At 38.5% G+C, this 21,059-nt stretch overlaps 1 protein-coding gene across 4 annotated transcripts in view; it reads right to left on the bottom strand.

Moving 5' to 3' along the window:
- Positions 1-21,059, bottom strand: part of PBX3 (PBX homeobox 3) — a 220,004-nt gene that overhangs the window by 39,422 nt on the left and 159,523 nt on the right. For all 4 annotated transcript variants that reach the window (XM_060608661.3, XM_060608665.3, XM_060608662.3 and 1 more), the window contains exons 3-4: positions 17,890-18,131; positions 6,816-7,006 (exon numbers count right to left, since the gene is read on the bottom strand). In XM_060608661.3, the coding sequence (XP_060464644.1) occupies positions 6,816-7,006; positions 17,890-18,131 (433 nt within the window). The remainder of the gene's footprint in view (positions 1-6,815; positions 7,007-17,889; positions 18,132-21,059) is intronic.

Here is a 21,059-nt window from a genome sequence, read left to right as displayed (position 1 = left end):
CTGCACTCGATTCCATTATAATAAGCATGTGAATCTGTGACTCCAAGTCTACAACATGGAGTCCAGAGGGCCCTTCCTTGTGAGATGGGATGCTGCTCAGTTCCTGAATGGTTGAATAAAGCCAATTAGATCACGATGATAACAATAATAATAATAATAACAATAATAAATAAAACATGGAGTCTAGCAGCAAGACCGAGGCTACACTGGAGGGGATGGCACAAGGGCATTTCTTTGGGAAATGAAGGGAGGAATGAGCAGGAAGATACCTGGGAAGGTGAAGATCAGCTTAGCTCATTTGTCGACTGTGCCCGGGAATGATTTTACCAAACAATGAAAAACCTTGGAGAACAACTCTCTGGGCACAGCAGAATCCCTCACCCCAGGGACACTGGCCGTGTGCCAATTACTAGAGCACCTTCTACCAGAAGAGCCGAGGGCCGAGGCAAATTTATTCCTGAAAGGTTTGCACTGGTACACACTTCGGCTTGTCCAACTACCAGGGCAATGTGAGTGTGGCTCTACGGAAAGCCACAGTGAGCAAGGAAACCCTATGATCTGAAAGAGCATGTTTGCCTAGAGTGGGAAAGCCTTGCCTCCCCAGTGCAGGAGCTTGTAAAAGGCGCCAGAAGAACACATGGAACCGAAAAGCAGCGCCTGCATTCACTTGAATGCATTAACACTGAAGGACTTGCTGTTATACTTTGTTTTTTAGGAAACCATTCTGTAGGAAATGCCCATTAAGCATCCCCCTAAGTTTCATTCCCCCCAGGGTTTGGCATACTCTAAATGGCTGCGCCTGAGGCCAGGGTGCCCTGGGGACTGGGTCCCAGGGCTGCGTCCCATCAGCATCACAACAGCACTAACAGCAGCCTCTGCGGGAGAAGGGGCTCTGCTCCAAGCTCTGCCACCTTCCTATTCCACCTCTGCTCACCCTGGCTTGTTAACACCCTTCCTCTTCTTAGAGGGGAAATAAATCATTTAGGTGTATACATTATGAATGTGGTTATGTTTAAAAAAAAAAAAAAAAGGAAAGAAAAACACACATGTTAACGAGAATGGGAAAGTCTCAGTGGAAATAAGGATAGCAATTGTAAGGAAGGGTTCTTTTCTGAAGGAAGTACTTTTAAATATCTCTGTTACATAATATTTTTTATTAAAATATTCAAAACTGAAAAACAGTTTCGAAACGTTTCTTGTTTTCTGACACTACCTCAGCTCTTTGATTTGAGCTATTAAGAAGTATTACGTGGAAACATGCATTCATCTGGTTGGTCAATAAATTACCTTTTGCAGCTTATTATGTTTAAGACGCTTGCTGGATTATAGTGGGGAGTGTGAATGTTCAAGAGTTGGCGGCTGCTTTCAATGACAATGTGGCTTACTCGGGAAGAGAAGAAATGTTCCTGAAAAGCTGTGAGAAAGGCAGTCTGAATGAAGTTTGGTCTAGAGAATTGTAAAAGTGTGCTATCAGGGTTGAAGAGAAGGCAAGGACGAGTCCAGTGATTCCAGTGAGCTTCCTAAAAAGGGAGCATTTAGGCTGGGCCTGGAAGGATAAGCAAAGTCTCACTAAGTCAACAAACACAAGTGCTTGCTCCACTCCAGGCTCCATGCTGGACACCCTCACAGATGACAGATTACTGGTGACCAAGTTGGGGATACGGTTGGGAGAACAGGGTTTACTGTGGAAGGCCAGGGATGAGGGTTGGGGAGGGGGAGGGAAGGAGATGGGATGGTGGCAGGATAAGTGGTTCCAGTCAGAGGAAACAGGTAAGACCAAGAGGGATTTCATTTTGGATTAAACACAGGAAAGAACAATTCAATGATATAATGAGAGCACTAAAAATGTTCAAACCTTGATCTAATAATTCCATTTCTGAGAATTAATCCTTAGGAAATAACCCGAAAGATCAAAAAGTTTCAATGCATAAAGATTTTCACTGAAACACTAGTTTCCATAAAAATCTGATTGTGTGGGTGCCTGGGTGGCTCAGTCGGTTAAACATCTGACTTCAGCTTAGGTCATGATCTCACGGTCTGTGAGTTCGAGCCCCGCGTTGGGCTCTGTGCTGGCAGCTCAGAGCCTGGAACCTGCTTCAGATTCTGTGTGTCCCTCTCTCTCTGCCCCTCCTCTGCTCATGTTCTGCCTCTCTCTGTCTCAAAAATAAATTAAAAAACATCAAAAAATTTTTGAAAAAAAAATCTGATTATGGGTGCTTGGGTGGCTCAGTTGGCTAAGCCTCCAACTCTTGGTTTCGGCTCAGGTCATGATCTTGCGGTTCATGAGTTTGAGCCCCGCATCAGGTTCTGTGCTGACAGCATGGAGCCTCCTTGGGATTCTCTCTCTCCCTCTCTCTCGCTCTGCTCCTCCCCTACTCATGCATGCATGTTCTCTCTCTCTCAAAATAAATAAATAAACTTTAAAAAAATCTGTTTAAAATAGTATCCTCTTTCCATCGTTTTCTCTTCCCTTATATCGCTTTATTTTCTTCACAGCACTTATCCTGTTACATCTCACTGCATAATTGAATAGAATTGTATAGCACACAGGCATACTGCAATTTTAACAAAGTGAAGGTTTGTGGCAGCCCTGCCTTGAGCAAATCTGTCGGAGCCATTTTTCCAAGTGTTTTTGCTCATTTGGTGTCTCCGTGTCAGATTTTGAGAATTCTTGCGATGTTTCAAACTCTTATCTTATTATTATAGTTGTTATGGTGATCTGTGATCAGTGGTCTTCGATGTTACTACTGTGACTGTTATTGGGTGCCAAGAAGCACACCCATCTAAGACAGCAAACTTAATAAATGTTGTGGGTGTTTGGATTGCTCCTTCCCCCGACTCTCTCCATCTTGTCAGGCCTCCCTATTCCCAGAGACACAACAATATGGCATTAGGTCAATGAGTAACCCTACAATGGTCTCTAAGTACCCAAGTAAAAGGAGTGAAAAGTACATGTCTCTCACTTGAAATCAAAAGGTAGAAATGACTGAGCTCAGTGAGAAAGGCATGTCTTTATTAAGCTTAGTAAGACAGCCAAAACCCAGGCCTCTTGAGCCAGTCAACCAAGTTGTGAATGCAAAGGAAAAGTTGGGGTTTTTTTATTAAAAAAATTTTTTTTAAATTTTATTTTGGGAGAGACAGCATGAGCCAGGGAGAGAGGCAGAGGCACAGAGAGAGAAAGAGACAGAGAGAGGGAAAAAGAGAGAATGAGAATCTCAAGCAGGCTCCAGGCCCAGTGCAGAGCCCGTTGTGGGCCTCAATCCCACAACCCTAGGATAGCGACCTGAGCCAAAATCAAGAGTCGGACACCCGACCGATGGAGCCACCCAGGCTCCCCAAAAGGAAAAGTTCTGGAAGAAAACTGAATGCGGTCTTCCAGTGAACACATGAACGGTAAGAAAGTGAAAACAGCCATATTGTTGATGGAAAAAGTTTTAGCGGTCTGAATGGAAGCTCAAACAGGCCAGAACATATGCTCTGAAGCCAAATTCTAACTTAGAACAAGGCTCTCTTTTCAATTCTGTGAAGGCTAAGAGAGGTGAGGAAGCCACAGAAGAAAAGTCTGAAGCTAGTAGGGGTTGGCTGGTGAGGTTTAAGGAAAGAAGCCATCTCTATCACAGAAAAGTGCAAGATGAAGCGGCAAGTGTTGATATAGAAGCTGCAGCAAGTTAACTGGAAGAACTGGCTAAGATAGTTAATGAAGGGGACTCCACTAAACACCAGATTTTCAATGTAGGCCAAACAGCCTTCTATTAGAAGAAGATGCCATCTAGGACTTTCATAGCTAGAGAGAAGTCAATCCTGGCTTCAAAGCTTTAAAGGACAGGCTGTGGCTCTCTTGTTAGGGCTAATGCAGCTGGTGACTTTAAGTTGAGGTCAGTGCTCACTGACCATTCCGAAAATTGTAGGGCCCTTAAGCATTACGCTAAATCTACTCTGCCTGTGCTCTATCAGTGGAACAACAAAACCTGGCTGACAGCACCCCTGTTTACAACATGGTTTATTGACTATCTTAAGCCCACTGTTAAGACCTACTGCTCGGGAAAAAAAGATTGCTTTCAAAATATTACTGCTCATTGACAATGCACCCGGTTACCCAAGAGCTCTGATGGGCATGGACAATGAGATTATGTTTTCATGCCTACTAACATAATACCCATTTTGCAGCCCATGGATCAAGGAGCAATTCTGACTTTCAAGTCTTATCGTTTAAGAAATACATTTTGCAGGAGTGCCTGGGTGACTCAGTAGGTTGTTTCCGACTTCAGCTCAGGTCACGATCTCACGGTTCATGGGTTCGAGCACTGCACTGGGCTCTGTGCTGACAGCTCAGAGTCTGGAGCCTGCTTCTGATTCTGTGTCTCCCTCTCTCTCTGTCCCTTCCCCTGCTCATGCTCTCTGTCTCTCAAAAATAAATAAATGTTAAAAAAAAAAAAAAAAAGAAATACACTTTGTAAAGACACAGCGGCCATAGATGGCGATTCCTCTGATGCATCTGGACAAAGTAACTTGAAAACCTTCTGGAAAGGATGCACCATTCTGAGGCCATTATGAACCTTTAAGGGAACCATTAAGGGAAGTTGATTCTAGCTCTCATGATTTTTTAGTGGAGGAAATCACTGCAGATGTGGTGGAAACAGTAAGAGAAGTAGAATTAGATGTGGAGCCTAGAGGTGGGGCTCAGTTGCTGCCAACTCATGAGAAAACTTGAATGGATGAGGAGTTGCTTCTTATGAATGAGCACAGAAAGTGATTTCTTGAGATGGAATCTACTCTTGGTGAAGATGCTGTGAAGATGGTTGAAGTGACAACAAAGGATTTAGAGCATTTTATTTTTATTTTCTAATTCAGAGGAGAGCGAGAGTGAATAGGGGTAGAGGCAGAGGGAGAGGGAATCTTAAGCAGGCTCCGTGCTCAGCAGAGAAACTGATGCAGAGCTTGATTCCATGACCAGGGATCATGACCTGAGCTGAAATCAAGGTCGATGCTCAACCAACTGAGCCACCCAGGCACCCAAGAATTTAGAATTTTATATAAATTTAATTGATCAATCAGCAGGGTTTGAGAAGACTGACTCCAATTTTAAAAGCAGCTGTACTGTGAGTAAAATGCTATCAAACAGTATCACATGCTACAGAGAAATTGTCTGTGAAGAGTCAATCGTGCAGCAAACTTCATTGTTGTCTTAAGAAATTGCCACAGCCACCCCAGCCTTCAGCAACCATCACTCTGACCAGTCAGGAGCCATCAACGTTGAGGCAAGACCCTCCACCAGCAAAAAGATTACAATTTGCTGAAAGCTCAGATATAGCTTATACTTTATACAAATGTTTTATTTAGGGTAAATTTTTTAAAAAGCAAACCGAATTATGCATATTGTACCATCACAAAAACATTTTTTTTAAGCCCCCAAACCAGAAGGAAACATATTAAAGCATTTACAGTGAGTTTTTTTCTTTAGGTAGCAAAAATGCGGTTGTCTTTTATCTTTCAGCTTTCTATTCTATAGGTTTTCCAATTTTCCATACTGAGCTTGGGATTTTTCAAATAGGGAAAAAACACAAAACTTTAAAGAATCTTAACAAAAAAGTAATTCAGGTGAGAACAGGTCACATTAGGCCTTAAGTGCTAGGTTAAGTAGCGTGTGAGTTATCCAGCATGGAAAAGCTACTTGTGATTTTTAAGGCATCACAGAGATGCTGCAGAAACAGAAACGGAGTGTGGAAGAGGGGTGAGAAAGGGATTGAGGCTGGAGACAGGGAGGCACAGGAGAGGACTGCGCTGGTCCAGGTACAAAATGGTAGACAAGGATTGAGCGGTGTGTGGGCAGGAAGAGTGAGCTAATGTGAGAAAGGCTGAAAACTGGTGACTAATTCAGTACGGAAGAAGAAGGAAGCGGAAATGATCTGGGGCTTTCCTTAACTGGAACAGTAGTATAGTTGGTGGCATGTGTTTCTTTGTTGGGCCCTAAGGCAGAGCTCTGGCGTGAACACCCTTCCACAACCTGTTTTCCAGTTGAGAAGCTAACTTATTTTCTTCAATGTTGCAAAATGTGGATGATAATTACCACCTCTGTCAGATTGCAAGGGAGAGAAAGCAAAACAAATCAGAAACTCCTTTCCAAAGCTGAAGGCTGATCACAAGCTTTAGCAATGCCCAAGAGGCATCCCTGCTGAGGCAGCATGTAGCAGGAACGTGACAATTCAGTTACGTCACCCAGTAGGTCCAACACACCATATACAATTGATTAACTCCTGCAAAACTCAGTGAACGTTTCAGATAAAAGGGAAATTGTTATCCCTACAGGAGAAACTGACAGGCTTTCTTCCTTGATTTGGAACAAAGATAGGCGGAGTTTTGTGGTAATTGCTATGAACTACAACACCACTTCCTTCTTGGGGACACTAGTATTTCCAAATATTTTCTTATAATGTGCACAGGTGATGTAACATCAAGAAATTCTTAGACCACAAGCCTTTGTTAAAGTACAGAGTTACACATACTGAAAATTATCCTTAAAAATACTTTGTAGCATCAGAATTATAGGCTCCATCTTCCTAAGTCATTAGTAGCAGCACTAAATCCTGTTTCCTGAGTCACCAAACTGGTAGCTAATAGGTCCACCCCCAAACAAGAGGAACCTTGACAGTGCAGGCACCATGAGGTGATATTAGCTATCTATTGTAGAGAAGAGCTCTTATACCCAAATTAAAGAAGAATCTAAGACCAACTGGCCAGTTTTACAGAAAATAATATACAAGGAGTGAAGGGGGGAGGGGGAGAGAGCCATGCAACAGATTTGTGGCCTCACATACCTGGCATCAAGGAACCTTGATCTTAAAATCATAACTGCTTCACAAGTGCTTTGTTTGAGCTGCATCTGAATGGAACTAAATTTTCGATGGATGATGCCCACCATTCTTTCAATTTCTTTTGGGGAAATGGGACGTGTTCTACTCTGCTCTCGGAGAAGGTTCATCACATGTGTAGTGAATTCATTACATGCCTGTAAAGGGGAAAAAAAGTCACTCCTTAGGAATCTGGTATTTTAGATTATCACACCCAAACATTAACATCTAAATTTCCACCTCATTTGCAATTGCCAGTGGTGTTATGCAGTGGGTAGGGTAAAATGAAAACTAAGACACTTGTCAAATGGCAGTGGTAGTTAGATGGGGCAGCAAGAATTCTGAAACTATGAATGGCCTGGACATGCAAAGGAGGCATATCGCACTCAACTGTCCTTCCCCTCACCCTTTTCCCAGTTCCAAAATGAGGTTTTCCCACTGGAGGATATGCTCTACCAACTCCTATGGATAAGTAGGAATATATGTTTATTGTCAATACTAAGAACCTCTTATTTTCTCTGGGGTTCCACATTTATTCAACAAATGTTTACAGAAGGACTATGGAGTGCAAACTCTTCCCGATGCTATTAAGGTATAGAGAAAGGAGCAAGATGTGGACCCGGCCTTTACTATGATAAAATAAATATATAAAAAATTCTCAAACAAGGCGGTCTTTCCAAAGTGTCACAGGAAGATATGAATAAGTGTTTCCTAAGTTCCAAGGAAGGAGTGTCCTCCTGTGGAGGCAGAGATCACATCAGGCTTCACGGCACAGTGACATTTGGGCTTTAAAGAATAGGTAGGATTTTTGAAAAGTGGATAAAGATGGAAACTAGGAAGAATGCTAGGCACAAGAAAAACCACGGAAATAATATGCAGCAAGTTCAGAGGATGAGAGAGAGTATGTAGAGAAGAAGAGGGGATTCAGATCCATCCTGGCATGTAAAGGGCCTTGGACGTCAAGCATGCCAACGTCCCAGTAAAATTTAGCTATGCTGTCCGCCTTATCCATAGATATGGGCCATCCGTGGAAGATGGGTAAAGCAGCTCAACTCTTCAGGGGACGTGCAGCAGGAAAAGAAGGATCAGAGCTGGGTCTCGAGCTTCTAAGTGAACAATCCTCAGCCCTTCTTTCAGTTCACCTATATTCTTTTAGACCTATAAAACCAAGTAATGGGGCCCACGCTGAAATCTAGTACTGCTTTGGTAAATAAAGCATCAGTTTACACCCTTGAATAAAAAGAACATCTTCTGGCATTTTCATTAAAAAGGCATGACAGGAGATTCTGCATCTTACTGTACAGATGCCCCTGGTAGGGCGAGCAGACAGAACAATCATTGATCACCGCAAGACACAGTTTGAAGCTATAATAATGTCCACTTCCCTATAGATACCCTGAACATGGCTCACATATAGCACATGATGGTTTTTCTAACTGCTCATTAGAGAACTAACCTTTCAAGTAAGTTCACTGGGTGTTTCAGTTACTCTAAGCTTTTAGGGAGCTTTTCTACAAATATTTCTAAGGTGAAGTAAAATGAGTCTTGCTTATCAATGAAAGGATTTTGGGGGGGTATATCTTAGGTCTTATGCAATTTAAGTGAGCAGTGACCCTATGTTACACTTATGGGATTCTTTGGAGTGTAGAATTATGCATTGTACACAGCGGGCATCCAATAAACATCTATTGATTGGTCAGCTGTATTACAATTTGAGAGTAATGTTGATTAATATCTGTACATACATTGTCCCTGAACTATATGTGAGGGATTCTTAACTTGGAGTCCATGGATAAGTTTAGAATGTCTAGGAGTCCCTGAAATCTTATCCAAGTTGTGTGTGTCTGTGTAATACCTGAAGGGACAACTGTGGAGTTTTGTTTTCAGATTCTTAGCCAGTTTATAACTAAACAAGGCTACGAACTATTATCCTAGGTTATGACAGAGTAAAATGTCAAGGAACTGCGTAGCTCTAAAACCAGAAGTTCTATCTTTAAGGAAACCAAAATAAAAACAGACTTAAGACTGTCCCCCATTATATTACTTTATCTACCTTAGGCCAGACTCAAAACAAGTGGTCATCCTGACAAGAAATATATGTACTTATTTTTTCTTGTGCTTTCTCTAAAGAGATGTTCATATAATTTCAAAATGATATAACTTGACAAACTCTACCCCTCAGTTTTGTTATCAATAAAATGAAGAAAATTAGACTGGAACTATGTCCCTACACTGGGATCAGAAAGTATGTACTTCTATAGCTAGTTCCAGAGAATGTTAATACATGGTCCCAAAATATAGTATATTTGGAAAATGCAGAGTTAAGCAAAAATTTTTAAGCTTTTTTTTTTTTTTTTTGCAAGACTCCTCAATACTAATACAGCAATGTGCACAATAAATCTTCAAGGGGGAATGGTATAGCCAACTTTTCCCAAATAAATTTGGTTATAAAACCTCTTTTCTCTAGAGTAGTGCTGTCCAAAAGAAATATATCGCAAGCCACATATAAAATTTAAAAAAACCTCTCATAGCCACATTAAAAAAATAAAAAGAATCAGGTGAAATTAATTTTAAAAATATATTTTATTTAACCCAATATACGAAAACTATGAACATTTCAACACATAACCAATATTTAAGAAACACAGTTAGTGATGTATGTTACATTATCTCTTTTGGTTCACTTTCTAACCCGGTATGTATTTTACATTTATAGCACATCTCAACTCATACTAGCCAGATTTCAAGTGCTTGACATCTACACGTGGCTAGTGGTAACCGTACTGGACAGCACAGCTCTATAGCATCTTGGGGACCCATGTGCTAAGAAAAACTCTTTGGGAAACCGAATACTAAGTAATCTTTGATGCTTCTTTGTTTATCCTTCACCACCCTGCGTTCACACAAACACACGCAAAGAGAAAGTTTCATTTATGAATGTCCTTGGTGAAGCAAGAGAAATTATTCATCTTATTATATCCCAGCCCTTCACTAGGTCGTTAATATTCTGTGTGACAAAATGGGAAACAAACAAAAAGCATCTACTGCATACCAACAGACAGTTACCTTGAGAAAAAGCACTTATGTGATTGTTTAAGTTGTGAGCTAAAGCTGCTTTTTTCATGGGACACCATTTTTTCTTTTTAAAGGAAAACCAACAAATTCTAATTATTCAGACTTGGGTATTTGGCAGATGCCCTCAAAAATGAACAAACTGTGCTTGTCATGTAAAGGAAAAGAGCTGACAGTAGTGTCTGTCATAATGAATTTGAGCTTTCAAGTGAAAATTAGAATTTTGGAAAACTTGCATCCACCACTGTTAGCTTAACAGTTTCTCCGTGGACTTTCTGATTAGTTTGATGTTGATACTAATAAACATATTTTGGTATTATATAATGAAATGTGTCAACACTGGAAGATATACGTAACTCAGTGAACCAATACTTTCCAAATGATCAATGCATGATGTTACAAAAATATGCATAGGCAGAAGACCCATTCCAAGTGCATATTAGACCAATGGATTTGAAAGGAACAGAGTACAAAGAGTTAATTGATATGGGTTCAGACTCTGCACTGTAACTAACCTTTAAGAAATTACAGCTTGCCGAGTTTTGGTGTAATATCAAAGAAGAAAGTCCACAACTATCTGAAAACGCTATTACCACTCCTGCCTTTTCCAATGACATATTTGTGTGAGGCCAGATCCAGATGTTCTTTGTATTATTTCAACCACAATGACAACAGATTGACTGCAGAAGCACATTTAAGATCCAGGTGACTTCTATTGAGCCCAACATTAAAGAGTTGGCAAGAATATAAAAACAATGTCATTCTTCTCAATAGATGCTGAGGCTTTTGGGAAAATAACAGGTTTTTACAAAAATGGTATTTAGGTTAACATATAATGATTCATTATTGCTATTTTAAGATTAATGAATGAATCCTTTTAATATTTCTGAGTTTTAATTTCCATTATAATAAATGTTGACAGATATAATCCACCAAACAAAAGCTCTTGGGGGTCTCCAATAAGTTCTAAGAGTCTAGGTCTTAAGACCAAAAGGCTGGAGTACTGCGGCACTGGAGTATGGAAGCATTTGTAATTTGCACACAGAACATTGCAAATTCCTAAAAACCTAGCTTGCACATTATGGTAACATATATCTTTGACAGGGTGTACGTCTTGATAAATAATTCAAAACTCCTATGTGAATGATCCCTGAGATGCAAGCTCTCTTACGTTTTTCTCTGGCTGCATTTTAATCTCTCCAGAAAGAAAGTTTGCCTATGGTTTCTAGGAAGCATGTGAGGGGAAAAAAAGGGTTAAAAGCAAAAACTTTCTGCATCTAAAAACTCATAATTTCCTAAAACATTTGCTGAATGTCTCACAACTTATTAAGTGAACTCATCTATGAATGCAAATGCTGATTAGCAATTTGGCAATAGCCCAACATTCACAGAATTCACATAGCTTTTCTTTAAACCAGTAGTTCATACATGATTAATTAGAACATCTCATTTATGTAGTGTGCACTTTAGCTCATTACTCTAAGTAAAATTCGTTAAGTATTTACATTTAGATAATTAAAATCTGGGTACACCCTTAAGAAAGATGCATACACTTTAGGCAAAGTGATTTTTTTCCTTTATACCACTGAAAGTAAATTACAGCCTCATTTACAGCATCATCTGTACCAGTTTCAGAGCAGAGCACAGTACTGCCTCATCTTCTATTCCTTAAAAGGTATACATTTTTTAAGCAGATAAATGCAGTAAGAATGATCAAATGATTGCAGAGTTGTTTTGAAGGGCCACCCAACCACATACTAGCATCGATGCCGTTTATAATGTGGGATGCTCATTTATCACAACCTCAATCACACTTACAAGACTAGAGTATTAAAATAGACTTTGGAGAAATTTTTCATTGCCTTATTATTTTTCCAGGTGAAATTATCGGTTAAAAAAATTTCTGGTCAATGTCCACAATACAAATGTAGTAACACCTTGGTTAATTAGAATATTTAGGAAATGAGAGTTTCGACTCCTTGAATTTTCTGAGCTAAAGCAATGGCAGAAGCCTCTTTTTCTTTTAATCCAGATGTTGAAACTATCTAGGATGCATTTTTGCTTGTGTTTTAAAACACACATTGCAAGAACATAGTTAACTGAACACAAAGTATGAAAAGATCTGCCTGATAAAAACATTTTCAATCAATTCTTATTATGAGCCTTTCTCCTTGTCATTGGTTCCCTTCTCCTTAAAAACCCAAAACCAGTTAAGGATTTGAACTATTTGGATAATGTTTTTAATGATATTTATTGGCTAGTAAAACTGTCTCCTCAATATCCATACATATTTCGTTCACACTCAAAGTTTTCAGAGTGCCGAGTTAAAGTTGTGTGGCGGTGCTTTTTTCAGTTGTGAATTCAAGACTCAATCCCTTTCTTGCCTGTAAATTCACATCAACAAATGTAAAAATATAAAATCAGACAGTGAGCAAGCACTGACTTTAGAGGAAGCTTTAAAATGGGTAAGTGATCAGATCTAACAACCGAATTGGTCTTTTGTAACCATCTAGAGAAGCTGACTGTAGCCAACAGATCATGATACCCCCATTCTAAAATCCACTTTTCAAAGAGAATAAATCTCTATTAAAAGTTATTGCCTCTCAAATTTGCATGCATCCATTTTCTAGCTGTCTTTATAACCTTGCAAGTAACTCTGGTCCAATATCCTAGATTTTGTATTTATGGAATGTTTATTAAATCAACAAATTCTTCTTGTTTTGGATAAAAGTCAACACCTAAAGATTTTTCCTAATCCAAGTGGAATGAGACAAATATGTGTAAGGAGCAGCCACAAAGATGAAATATCTACTGTACCTCAACACTTCTTACCTAATTACATGATTTAGGGACCTATCTCGTAAGGGTTTCATAAGGATTATATTATACATGCTAAGGTCTGTGCACAGAGCCTAGGACGTAATTAATATTTAATAAATGGCAGTTATTGTTGACAATGAAAATGGCAATTTTACGAAATTCATATTTTGTATATGTTAGCTATTCCGCAAGCAGTCCCTACTCTGATTACCTAATACAGTTAATACAGTCAGGCCTTCCCACTTCCTGAATTATACAGACAGAAGCTGAAAACAAAAGAGTATTCACATATTAAAACAAGTCATTTGATTAATCAAGTTTGTGGTCAAAGAGACATTTGGTACATAGAGCTAATAATGCAGAAACTTGGAGGAAAAAAAGGCGAACATTCAAACACACTTTCCAGCCAAGGAAAAGACCCAGCATGAAAGCTGACAAGAAGTAAAACCTTTCCCTTGGAGCAATCGGTGACAAAGCCTTGCTTGGGAAAATGAAATATAAAGTTTCCATCAGAGAGTACCCTTTTGTCTGTCCGGCCTCTTAAGCTACACAATCTCTCATGTAATAACATCAGTATTTTTTTTAACCTGATAAAAATAAAACTCCTTTACAAGCAAAGGAGATTTTGCCAGCAAATGTAAGCACATAATGTTGAGATCCTCGACAAGCACAAGGACATGCTTTTACAATGGTTTAGGCTCCACACTCAATTTCCATTCCTCCCACGATTAAGTCCTTGCAGTCTGAAAGTCTGGTAGTAGCTAAACATTACCTGGTTAGTCTTGGGCACATTTGGTGTACATGCTTGCTTGCAGTGCTTTACCTGATTTGAGGTGAATTCAAAAGACATCTGTGAACCCGGGAAGCAGGTTCCCAGATGCTCGGGGAGGGTTGGGACCCTTACAACACTTTCGCCTTCAGCAAAAATGTATTTCAATATAATTATAGTAGATAGCTTTCAATATGTCATCTCTATTATAGCAGCTGTAAATTATGAAGTGAATTGCCTGTGTACAAGCATTTCTTCTGGTACAAGCAAAGTGGGAGAGCGGCACAGGGCATGATATATCTTTTTCTTTTTAACTGAGAACAAATGTGTAAGTCAAATTTCATTCGCAAAAACCATGTGTCCATTTCCCTTTGGAAGAGAGGTGGAGGAAGCCAGAAGACCCTCAATTCTTAAAATCAGGCTTCCCAGGACCCTAGGCTCAAGTTCATTAGGAATTCACTTATTCTAACAGTTGGGCCCTTACTTGTAAGACTATTTTTGAAAGGTAGTGTAAAAGGGTTTTTCAAAACTTGTAGCTAATCAACAAAAAGACAAAGAAGCAACCGGGTTTGTTTTTTTTTTCATAGCCAAAGAGGGAAGCAATGTACCCCAAACGAAGTGTTGTAAGACAGGAGCTGCAAACTCTGGAAAATTATATATTCCTGTTGGGTGTCAGGATCAACAAGAGAAAAGTAAAATAGTTTTGTTTCGTTTTGGGTGGTAGTAATATTCAAGAGCCTTGGGGCGCCTGGGTGGCGCAGTCGGTTAAGCGTCCGACTTCAGCCAGGTCACGATCTCGCGGTCCGTGAGTTCGAGCCCCGCGTCAGGCTCTGGGCTGATGGCTCGGAGCCTGGAGCCTGTTTCCGATTCTGTGTCTCCCTCTCTCTCTGCCCCTCCCCCGTTCATGCTCTGTCTCTCTCTGTCCCAAAAATAAAAATAAAAAACGTTGAAAAAAAAAAAAAAATTAAAAAAAAAAAAAAAAAAAAAGAGCCTTACTGTACTATATATTCTATGCCTAATATTTCAAAAGTGTGTATAAGTGAATTTAGATGGTTATCATCAAAAATCATTTTATCTGAGCCTATGTAACGAAGACATACGATCAAAGGATATTTTCTGGAGGGAAAAAAAGGACAGGATTTTAAAGACCGTACCATTCCTAAAACACACACATAAAACTGAGCCTTGTGGCTTGGATTTAATTTTGCTCAAAGTGTAGCTCTAGTCTGCTTAGCTTTGTAAATGTGGCTGTGCTTATAAGGTACTTTAATTTACTGCAGTGGTAGTGTTTGTTAATTTTATGGCAATCTAAATCTAAACAGGCTTCAGATACATTTTCATTACAGCTTCGTTGCAAAACACAGTAGAGTGAATAGCTCTAAGATTCCAATGTAGTTTATTTCTCTCAGTAAAAGACTCAACACAATTTTCTGATGAATCCACTGCCTTAACATGTATGTTCTTCCTATTTACTAACAGGCTTCTGTCACTTGGAATACCTGTGTTCACTTTTAGGAGGAAAAATATGCTTTCTGGAAAGTGATTAAGATAGTTGTTTTTTCCAGCTGTATTCTGATCCCATTCTAAATGCAAGTCCACATGGGCAAATGAGAACCAACCAGAATGTACTGAATTATTTTCCAATTCTATATAAGTAGCAAGCATAATTCAATGGAAATGGAAGGTATATTGTCAGAAATTGATTTCAATACCTGATTTGGACACTAACCAGATGTGTGACATTGGACAAATCATTTAACTTGAGTCTCATTTTCTCATCTATAAAATAGAAATTATAATGCCATCTATTTTGGAAATGCCATCCCCTCATCTCCCTTGGTTCTGCTTAGCCCTCCTAGTTGCTCCAAAGCATATCCCTAGGAGGTCTATCCCAGATAAAGCCTACAACTTGTATACCAAAAACTTGTAAAAAGCAAACAAACAAAAAAACAATTGACTATCTTCTGTTAAAACTCACTGATCTAATAACTTAGGAACTACAGACAGAAGAGCTATAAAATCCAGTCCCAAAGACAACTCAAGAGAAATAAATGCTGCTGTGTTGTTTCTAGAACTGAAAATTCAGAACCTACAGAAGAAAATCTGTAAACTTAAATTCTGTTATTCAGCCAACCAGTCATCACACTCCATCTATTTATTTGTTCATAATACTGCAGCAATTTCATGTCTGTATTTTTCCTTCCCAAAGTGTTAAAAATGAGCAAGGAAATATATACTTAAACGGTTTTTATTAGGTTACTGAATATATTGGGAAATAAGATTCATCATTATACTTTAAAACTCATTATTTCCCAATATGATATTTAATCCAAAAATTCCAAATATACATAGTATAGATTAACTTATGAAGAACTTGTGTGTGTTCTCAAAGGAAAAGCAAAGAAATCCCCCTGGTGACAGTGACTAATGACAGCCTCACCTAACTTCCAGCAGGGCTACAGACGAAGTTGATGTGAAGAACCATGGCAGGAGACAGTAAGGAAATCACCTTAATTTCTGAGCCAAAAAAGTCGGGCCATTTGGTCCCTAATACTATATAGATCTTTCCATGCAAGGTGACTGGTGGTATTTATTTAGTAAGTATGTATAGATGTATTTAACAAAGTTATGCGATTAAGATTACGCTACAAATTGGAATCATTTTCTTCTGTTTATGCTCAGGGCAACTTTTTCAACCATGACTTATTTTGTTTACTCTCAATTATTCATATGTCAAATCAGAAAGCTCCATTTTTTTGCATATACACACACAAGATAATTTTTCCAAAATTCTTATTTGCACATCTTCTACCAAAAATTCCTACCAAGACTAGAGATACAGTTTGAGACCCCAGAAAGTACTATTCAGAAAAAAAACCAAACACGTATCTTATAATATTAATTTATATTATATTTTAACATAAAGCTACATAAATTTTCTACCCTTCCTCAAAACACACTCACCTCTGGAACAGAATCCTACATTTGCTTAATGCCACCACATCCAGAATACTTGAGAAGACAATGAAAAAAATAACATATACTACTGAAACTACGCAGGGAACTCAGAAAAAAATCAGTAATAAAACTGACCAGGAGACCCACATCTTACTAAAGTGTTCCGACTTTAAGAAGTGCCTGACTGTACAGTGAAATGTCTGTGGATGAAATGGTATGATGCCTAAGCCTTGCTTGAAAACACTCCACCAAAACCAGAACAAGGTAGGTAGGTAGGGGTGTGTGTGTGTGTGTGTGTGTGTAATAGGCAAAATAAAGTTGGCAAAATACTGACATTACTTATCTGAGTGATGGATGTCCAGGCAGTGTCTTATTCTAGGTTGGGCTCTATAAAACCGCCAATACTGTTTTTGACCTAAAAACTTGGCAATTTCACAGGATTCAACTTAATAATGTTATCTTTCTTTTTGGACACATTTTTTTTTCCCTATAATAATGGTTTGTTTGTTTTTTTTTATTATCTGCTAGTGAGAATTCTTCAAACTAAACAGGATTTCAGGTTTACTAACAACTAAAATATGTTTAAAACAAACTATCAACATTTTACCTTATTTCATTGAAGCTAAGACTTAACTTCTTTTTTCCCACCTTTTAACATCTCTGAAGTTTGGAAGCATTTTATAGTCAACGGCATGTTATAGTTAAATTGGGTAGCGTTACTTTTCCTTGGTGGTACATAAACAGTGACACAACTTAAAATCAAAGATGCCTTAGATTCAGTGAAGTATGGTTAATGTAAGTGCTGAGAATAGCATTTTTAACCTACACTCTCTTTCTAATCAGGAATTTAGCACACAATGCCTAGTATTCCCAGCCCGAGGTTACCTAGAATTATCCTGGGAGTCTCCTCTTCAGAGAGAAAGGCCAGAGCCTGCTTGCTTTGTGACGGTTAGCTCCCTCCCCTATATTCTGGCACAATCCATAAGAATTAATTCCCAGGAGGATCTGGAGCTCACAGCATAGGAGGAAGAGTTCACTGTGCAGCGCTTCCTCTGAAAGTTGTTAAAACTCATGAACAAGGCCAGTGTGTAAATGTTAATTACCCCGAGCTTTGAAGGGCACCAAGCAGTGAGGTTAGAGGGGAAGGATGGTTGCAGGTGTGGTAGTAAGGGTGCGTGAATGTGAGCAATGGGTAAAACGAAAACAAGTGAATGGGATAAAATAGGTTCAGCTTCACCTCCAAAATCTCAAAGGGACTTCATTTCATGAATCCAGCAATTCACTTGGGTTTTTGCATTGACCTTATTTATTTTGCTCTTCGTGTTAACACCTACCCCTCACAGCCCTCAGAATTGGTTAGTGCAGTCTAATGGAAGAGCAACAGAGGGTTTGTGCAGGACTATGAGAGTGGCGGCTGCTGACCTGTTCATATTTCTCCAGTTCTGTGTGATAGATTTGTCTGATCTGGGTCAATTTGGCTCTGTAATCTGAGTGTTCAATAGAGTTATCTGAAGAACCTCCAGAGGCTGCCGCGGCTGCAGCTGCTGCCGCCGATCCCCCACCTTTCTCAGGACCTGAAACCCCTTCTGCCAAAAGCATATTGTCCAGTCTCATTAGCTGGGGGTCGGGAGGGTCCTCCTCCTGGGCTCCTCTGATGCTGAGACCTTCAAGGAAAGAGAGAGACAGAGAGAGAAGAAGCGAGAAATAGGACAAATAGTGTGAGTATTTTGTTTATTTGAGAAAATGATCAAACAACATTAGTGCACTACAATTCATGCTGAGAATTTCTTTGTTCACATTTACCAATAAGCGTGAGTATGAAAATTCTTTGAGGGAATATTTACATGCATCCCAGATTTCCTAATATTACACCCTCTCAATTTATCCTAGATTGGATCGCTGGAAAAAGGTAACTGCGGCTCAGAATATTCTAACGTCAATCTTCCCAAATTTAGATGCTTTAAGCATAAAATGGGAAGGGGGTAAAAACTTTGGGATTTTGAGAGGACAAAAATAATTCCAAGGATGTCAAACAAACACGTCTAAAGGTAGTTATTCTGTTTTTTTTTTTTTTTCTGTATGATTGGAAGAACAGAATCTAAAAATCCCATGGAATAATTCATTCACAAACTATATCCAAAAATTAGAAAATAAACAGAATTAGATGGGAGTCTCCATTGTATAATTTCAAGGGGAGAAGAGAAATTCCTATGTTATGAAGTAATTAGCTATGCTTTAAAAGTATATATTATTGAAAAATATATATATATATACTAGTGAATGAATCTGTTAAGCAATCTATGCAATCAGGACCCTAAATATAGTATTAAAAATGTACCATTGAAATGGCAATCCAGTGCTGGGCACAGTAGTCTCCATGTAATTTTGCTTTTAAATCAAGAACTTCCTAAGTGATGCCCAGTCAGCAACCTCATCTGAGAACTATAGATCACAGCTGACAATTCATAGGTTTAATCAGGTCACACAGGCTTTCTGCCAAGATGTTTTCAACAACACAGAAGACAAAGTTTTAAAATAATTATCATGGTATAAAAAGCACTGGAGTCATGACAGCTCAAAATCAGCATTTTCATTAATGTGTAACATAATCTAAAATATCCCAGCCCAATTAACCTCTGTAAATCTGTTTAAAAGCAGGTTCCCCACACTTAGTTACAAGGCATCTTGGGGAAGGGGGAGGAGGGGAGTTGGCATCTTGCATGTCGGCATTTGGATGCTGCCTTTTTCCTCTGTGCCTGTTGTTGTTTATCCACAGTGGTGCACACTCTGTGTCTAGTGTAACTTACATGACAGTAACATCTATAAGCTGCCAAGTACTCAGCTGAGCACCAGCTCCGTGATTTTATATGCTAACCTAAAACTACCATCAATTCTTTTAAGAACAGATTTCATTCCTAGATGTCCTGAATTACACCCACAGCATGACAGAGCTCTTGGTTGTCTTAACTCAAACACACAACTTTAATTTCCTCCCTCAAAACACTTTAAAGCTGTCACTTTCATTTAAAAATATACTTCAGAATAATTTCAACTGGGTAATAAAACTAACTCACAATAATTTAAAATTATATCTGGTGCCTGGTCAGAGGTAAATAAATAAGGTTTGAAAACTGTAATATACTAAGACAATAAATTCATTTAGGGAACCAGAAAGTTAGATAACTCTCTAAATAAGATAAAATCAGTATCAGCATTGCTGCTAATCAAAAATAGAAAAACGTGTATTTGCTATTTCTTCCAGATCTGGCAAATACTGGTTACACTGGTATTTTTAATTTAACATCTTTGATTTTCTTTCCATCCAATTCACTTTGTTAGATGTTAAAATCTCATGGCCTTGACACACTTGTAGTTCCACATACCAAGTTTTTTGTGCATCTGGCATGCAGTGAGGACTCACTGAGCAACGTCTTATCTTACATTTGGACTCAGCTTCTAAGTTTCTCCTTCTTAAACTAAAGGTTTGCTCACACTTTCATGTGTTCATTGTTTCTTTTTTCTATTTATACAGATACTGGTGCTTCTCCAGAAAAGGTGATTTTTTTATCTGCCCTCAAGATTCCTCCAGGTTTCTAGTTTTCCACCTTGTACTTAAACATATTGATCTTTTCCCTATGGATATTTGGTGAGGTTCTTTAATAGCAGATCAACATCCACAGTCAAAATTATTACACTTCCCTGCACAAGCGTGGCAAACAACATGTTCAGTGACTTAATACACAAGGAAGCAGACTATTAGGGAGACAGAAGAAGGAAATTCATCAGGAAGAAATGCAAAAGACATGACACTTTTATACATTCCTAATATGCATTCCCAATACCACTATACCAACAGGAAGCAATCCTTAAAGTCAGTAGTAGTGGACACAAATAAAAATAATTATAAGAATGTATTTTTAGCTGGTATAATATTTTCCCCTTGTGATGAATAACATCTCTTCTAAAATCATAACTAAATCAACACTTCAGTGTTTGCCTCAAATACAGGAAAAATGTTTGAATGCAATCCTTCTGCGTTTACTTTACAAATTATGTGCATCAAATCTAATCAGAAAAATCATTTCCTAACAAAAAGTTCATACTCCTTTGGATGAAAAGTACTAAAGCACTGTATAATTAGGCAACATTGAGAAGGCTATTTATCAATACTGAAGTCATTTTCATACCTATAGTTGGAAAAGTGAATCAAATTTCTTTCTCTACTAAGCAAAGTCATGATTATGGATCTTTAAATAGTTAATATCTAGTTTCCAAAAATTATTCTTAATTTGAATATTTCTATTCATATTACCTTACATTCAAGATTGCTATTTTATTCCTCGTCCCATCTATCTATTCACCCACTATTACTTAGCTTACTAACCTGCCAAAGTCACACATGGCTTCCAATTATAACACCTACTCCTCTGGGCACCTATAAACATTTTAATGAACCTAAATCTGCAAGGGCCAGAACGAATTTGACTGTGTAGTTACCAAAATATCTTGATATCTTCAGATTTAAAGTTGGAAAAATGGTAATTTAAAAATTGCTCATTCTTGTTTTTAATCCAAAATGCATACTAGAACAT

The sequence above is a fragment of the Panthera onca genome, chromosome D4 (assembly GCF_046562875.1).
Source record: "Panthera onca isolate mPanOnc1 chromosome D4, mPanOnc1 haplotype 2, whole genome shotgun sequence".
In the NCBI taxonomy this organism is placed as follows: Eukaryota; Metazoa; Chordata; class Mammalia; order Carnivora; family Felidae; genus Panthera; species Panthera onca.
Note: the sequence above shows the minus strand (reverse complement) of the source record. Positions and strands in the feature narration are given on the sequence as shown.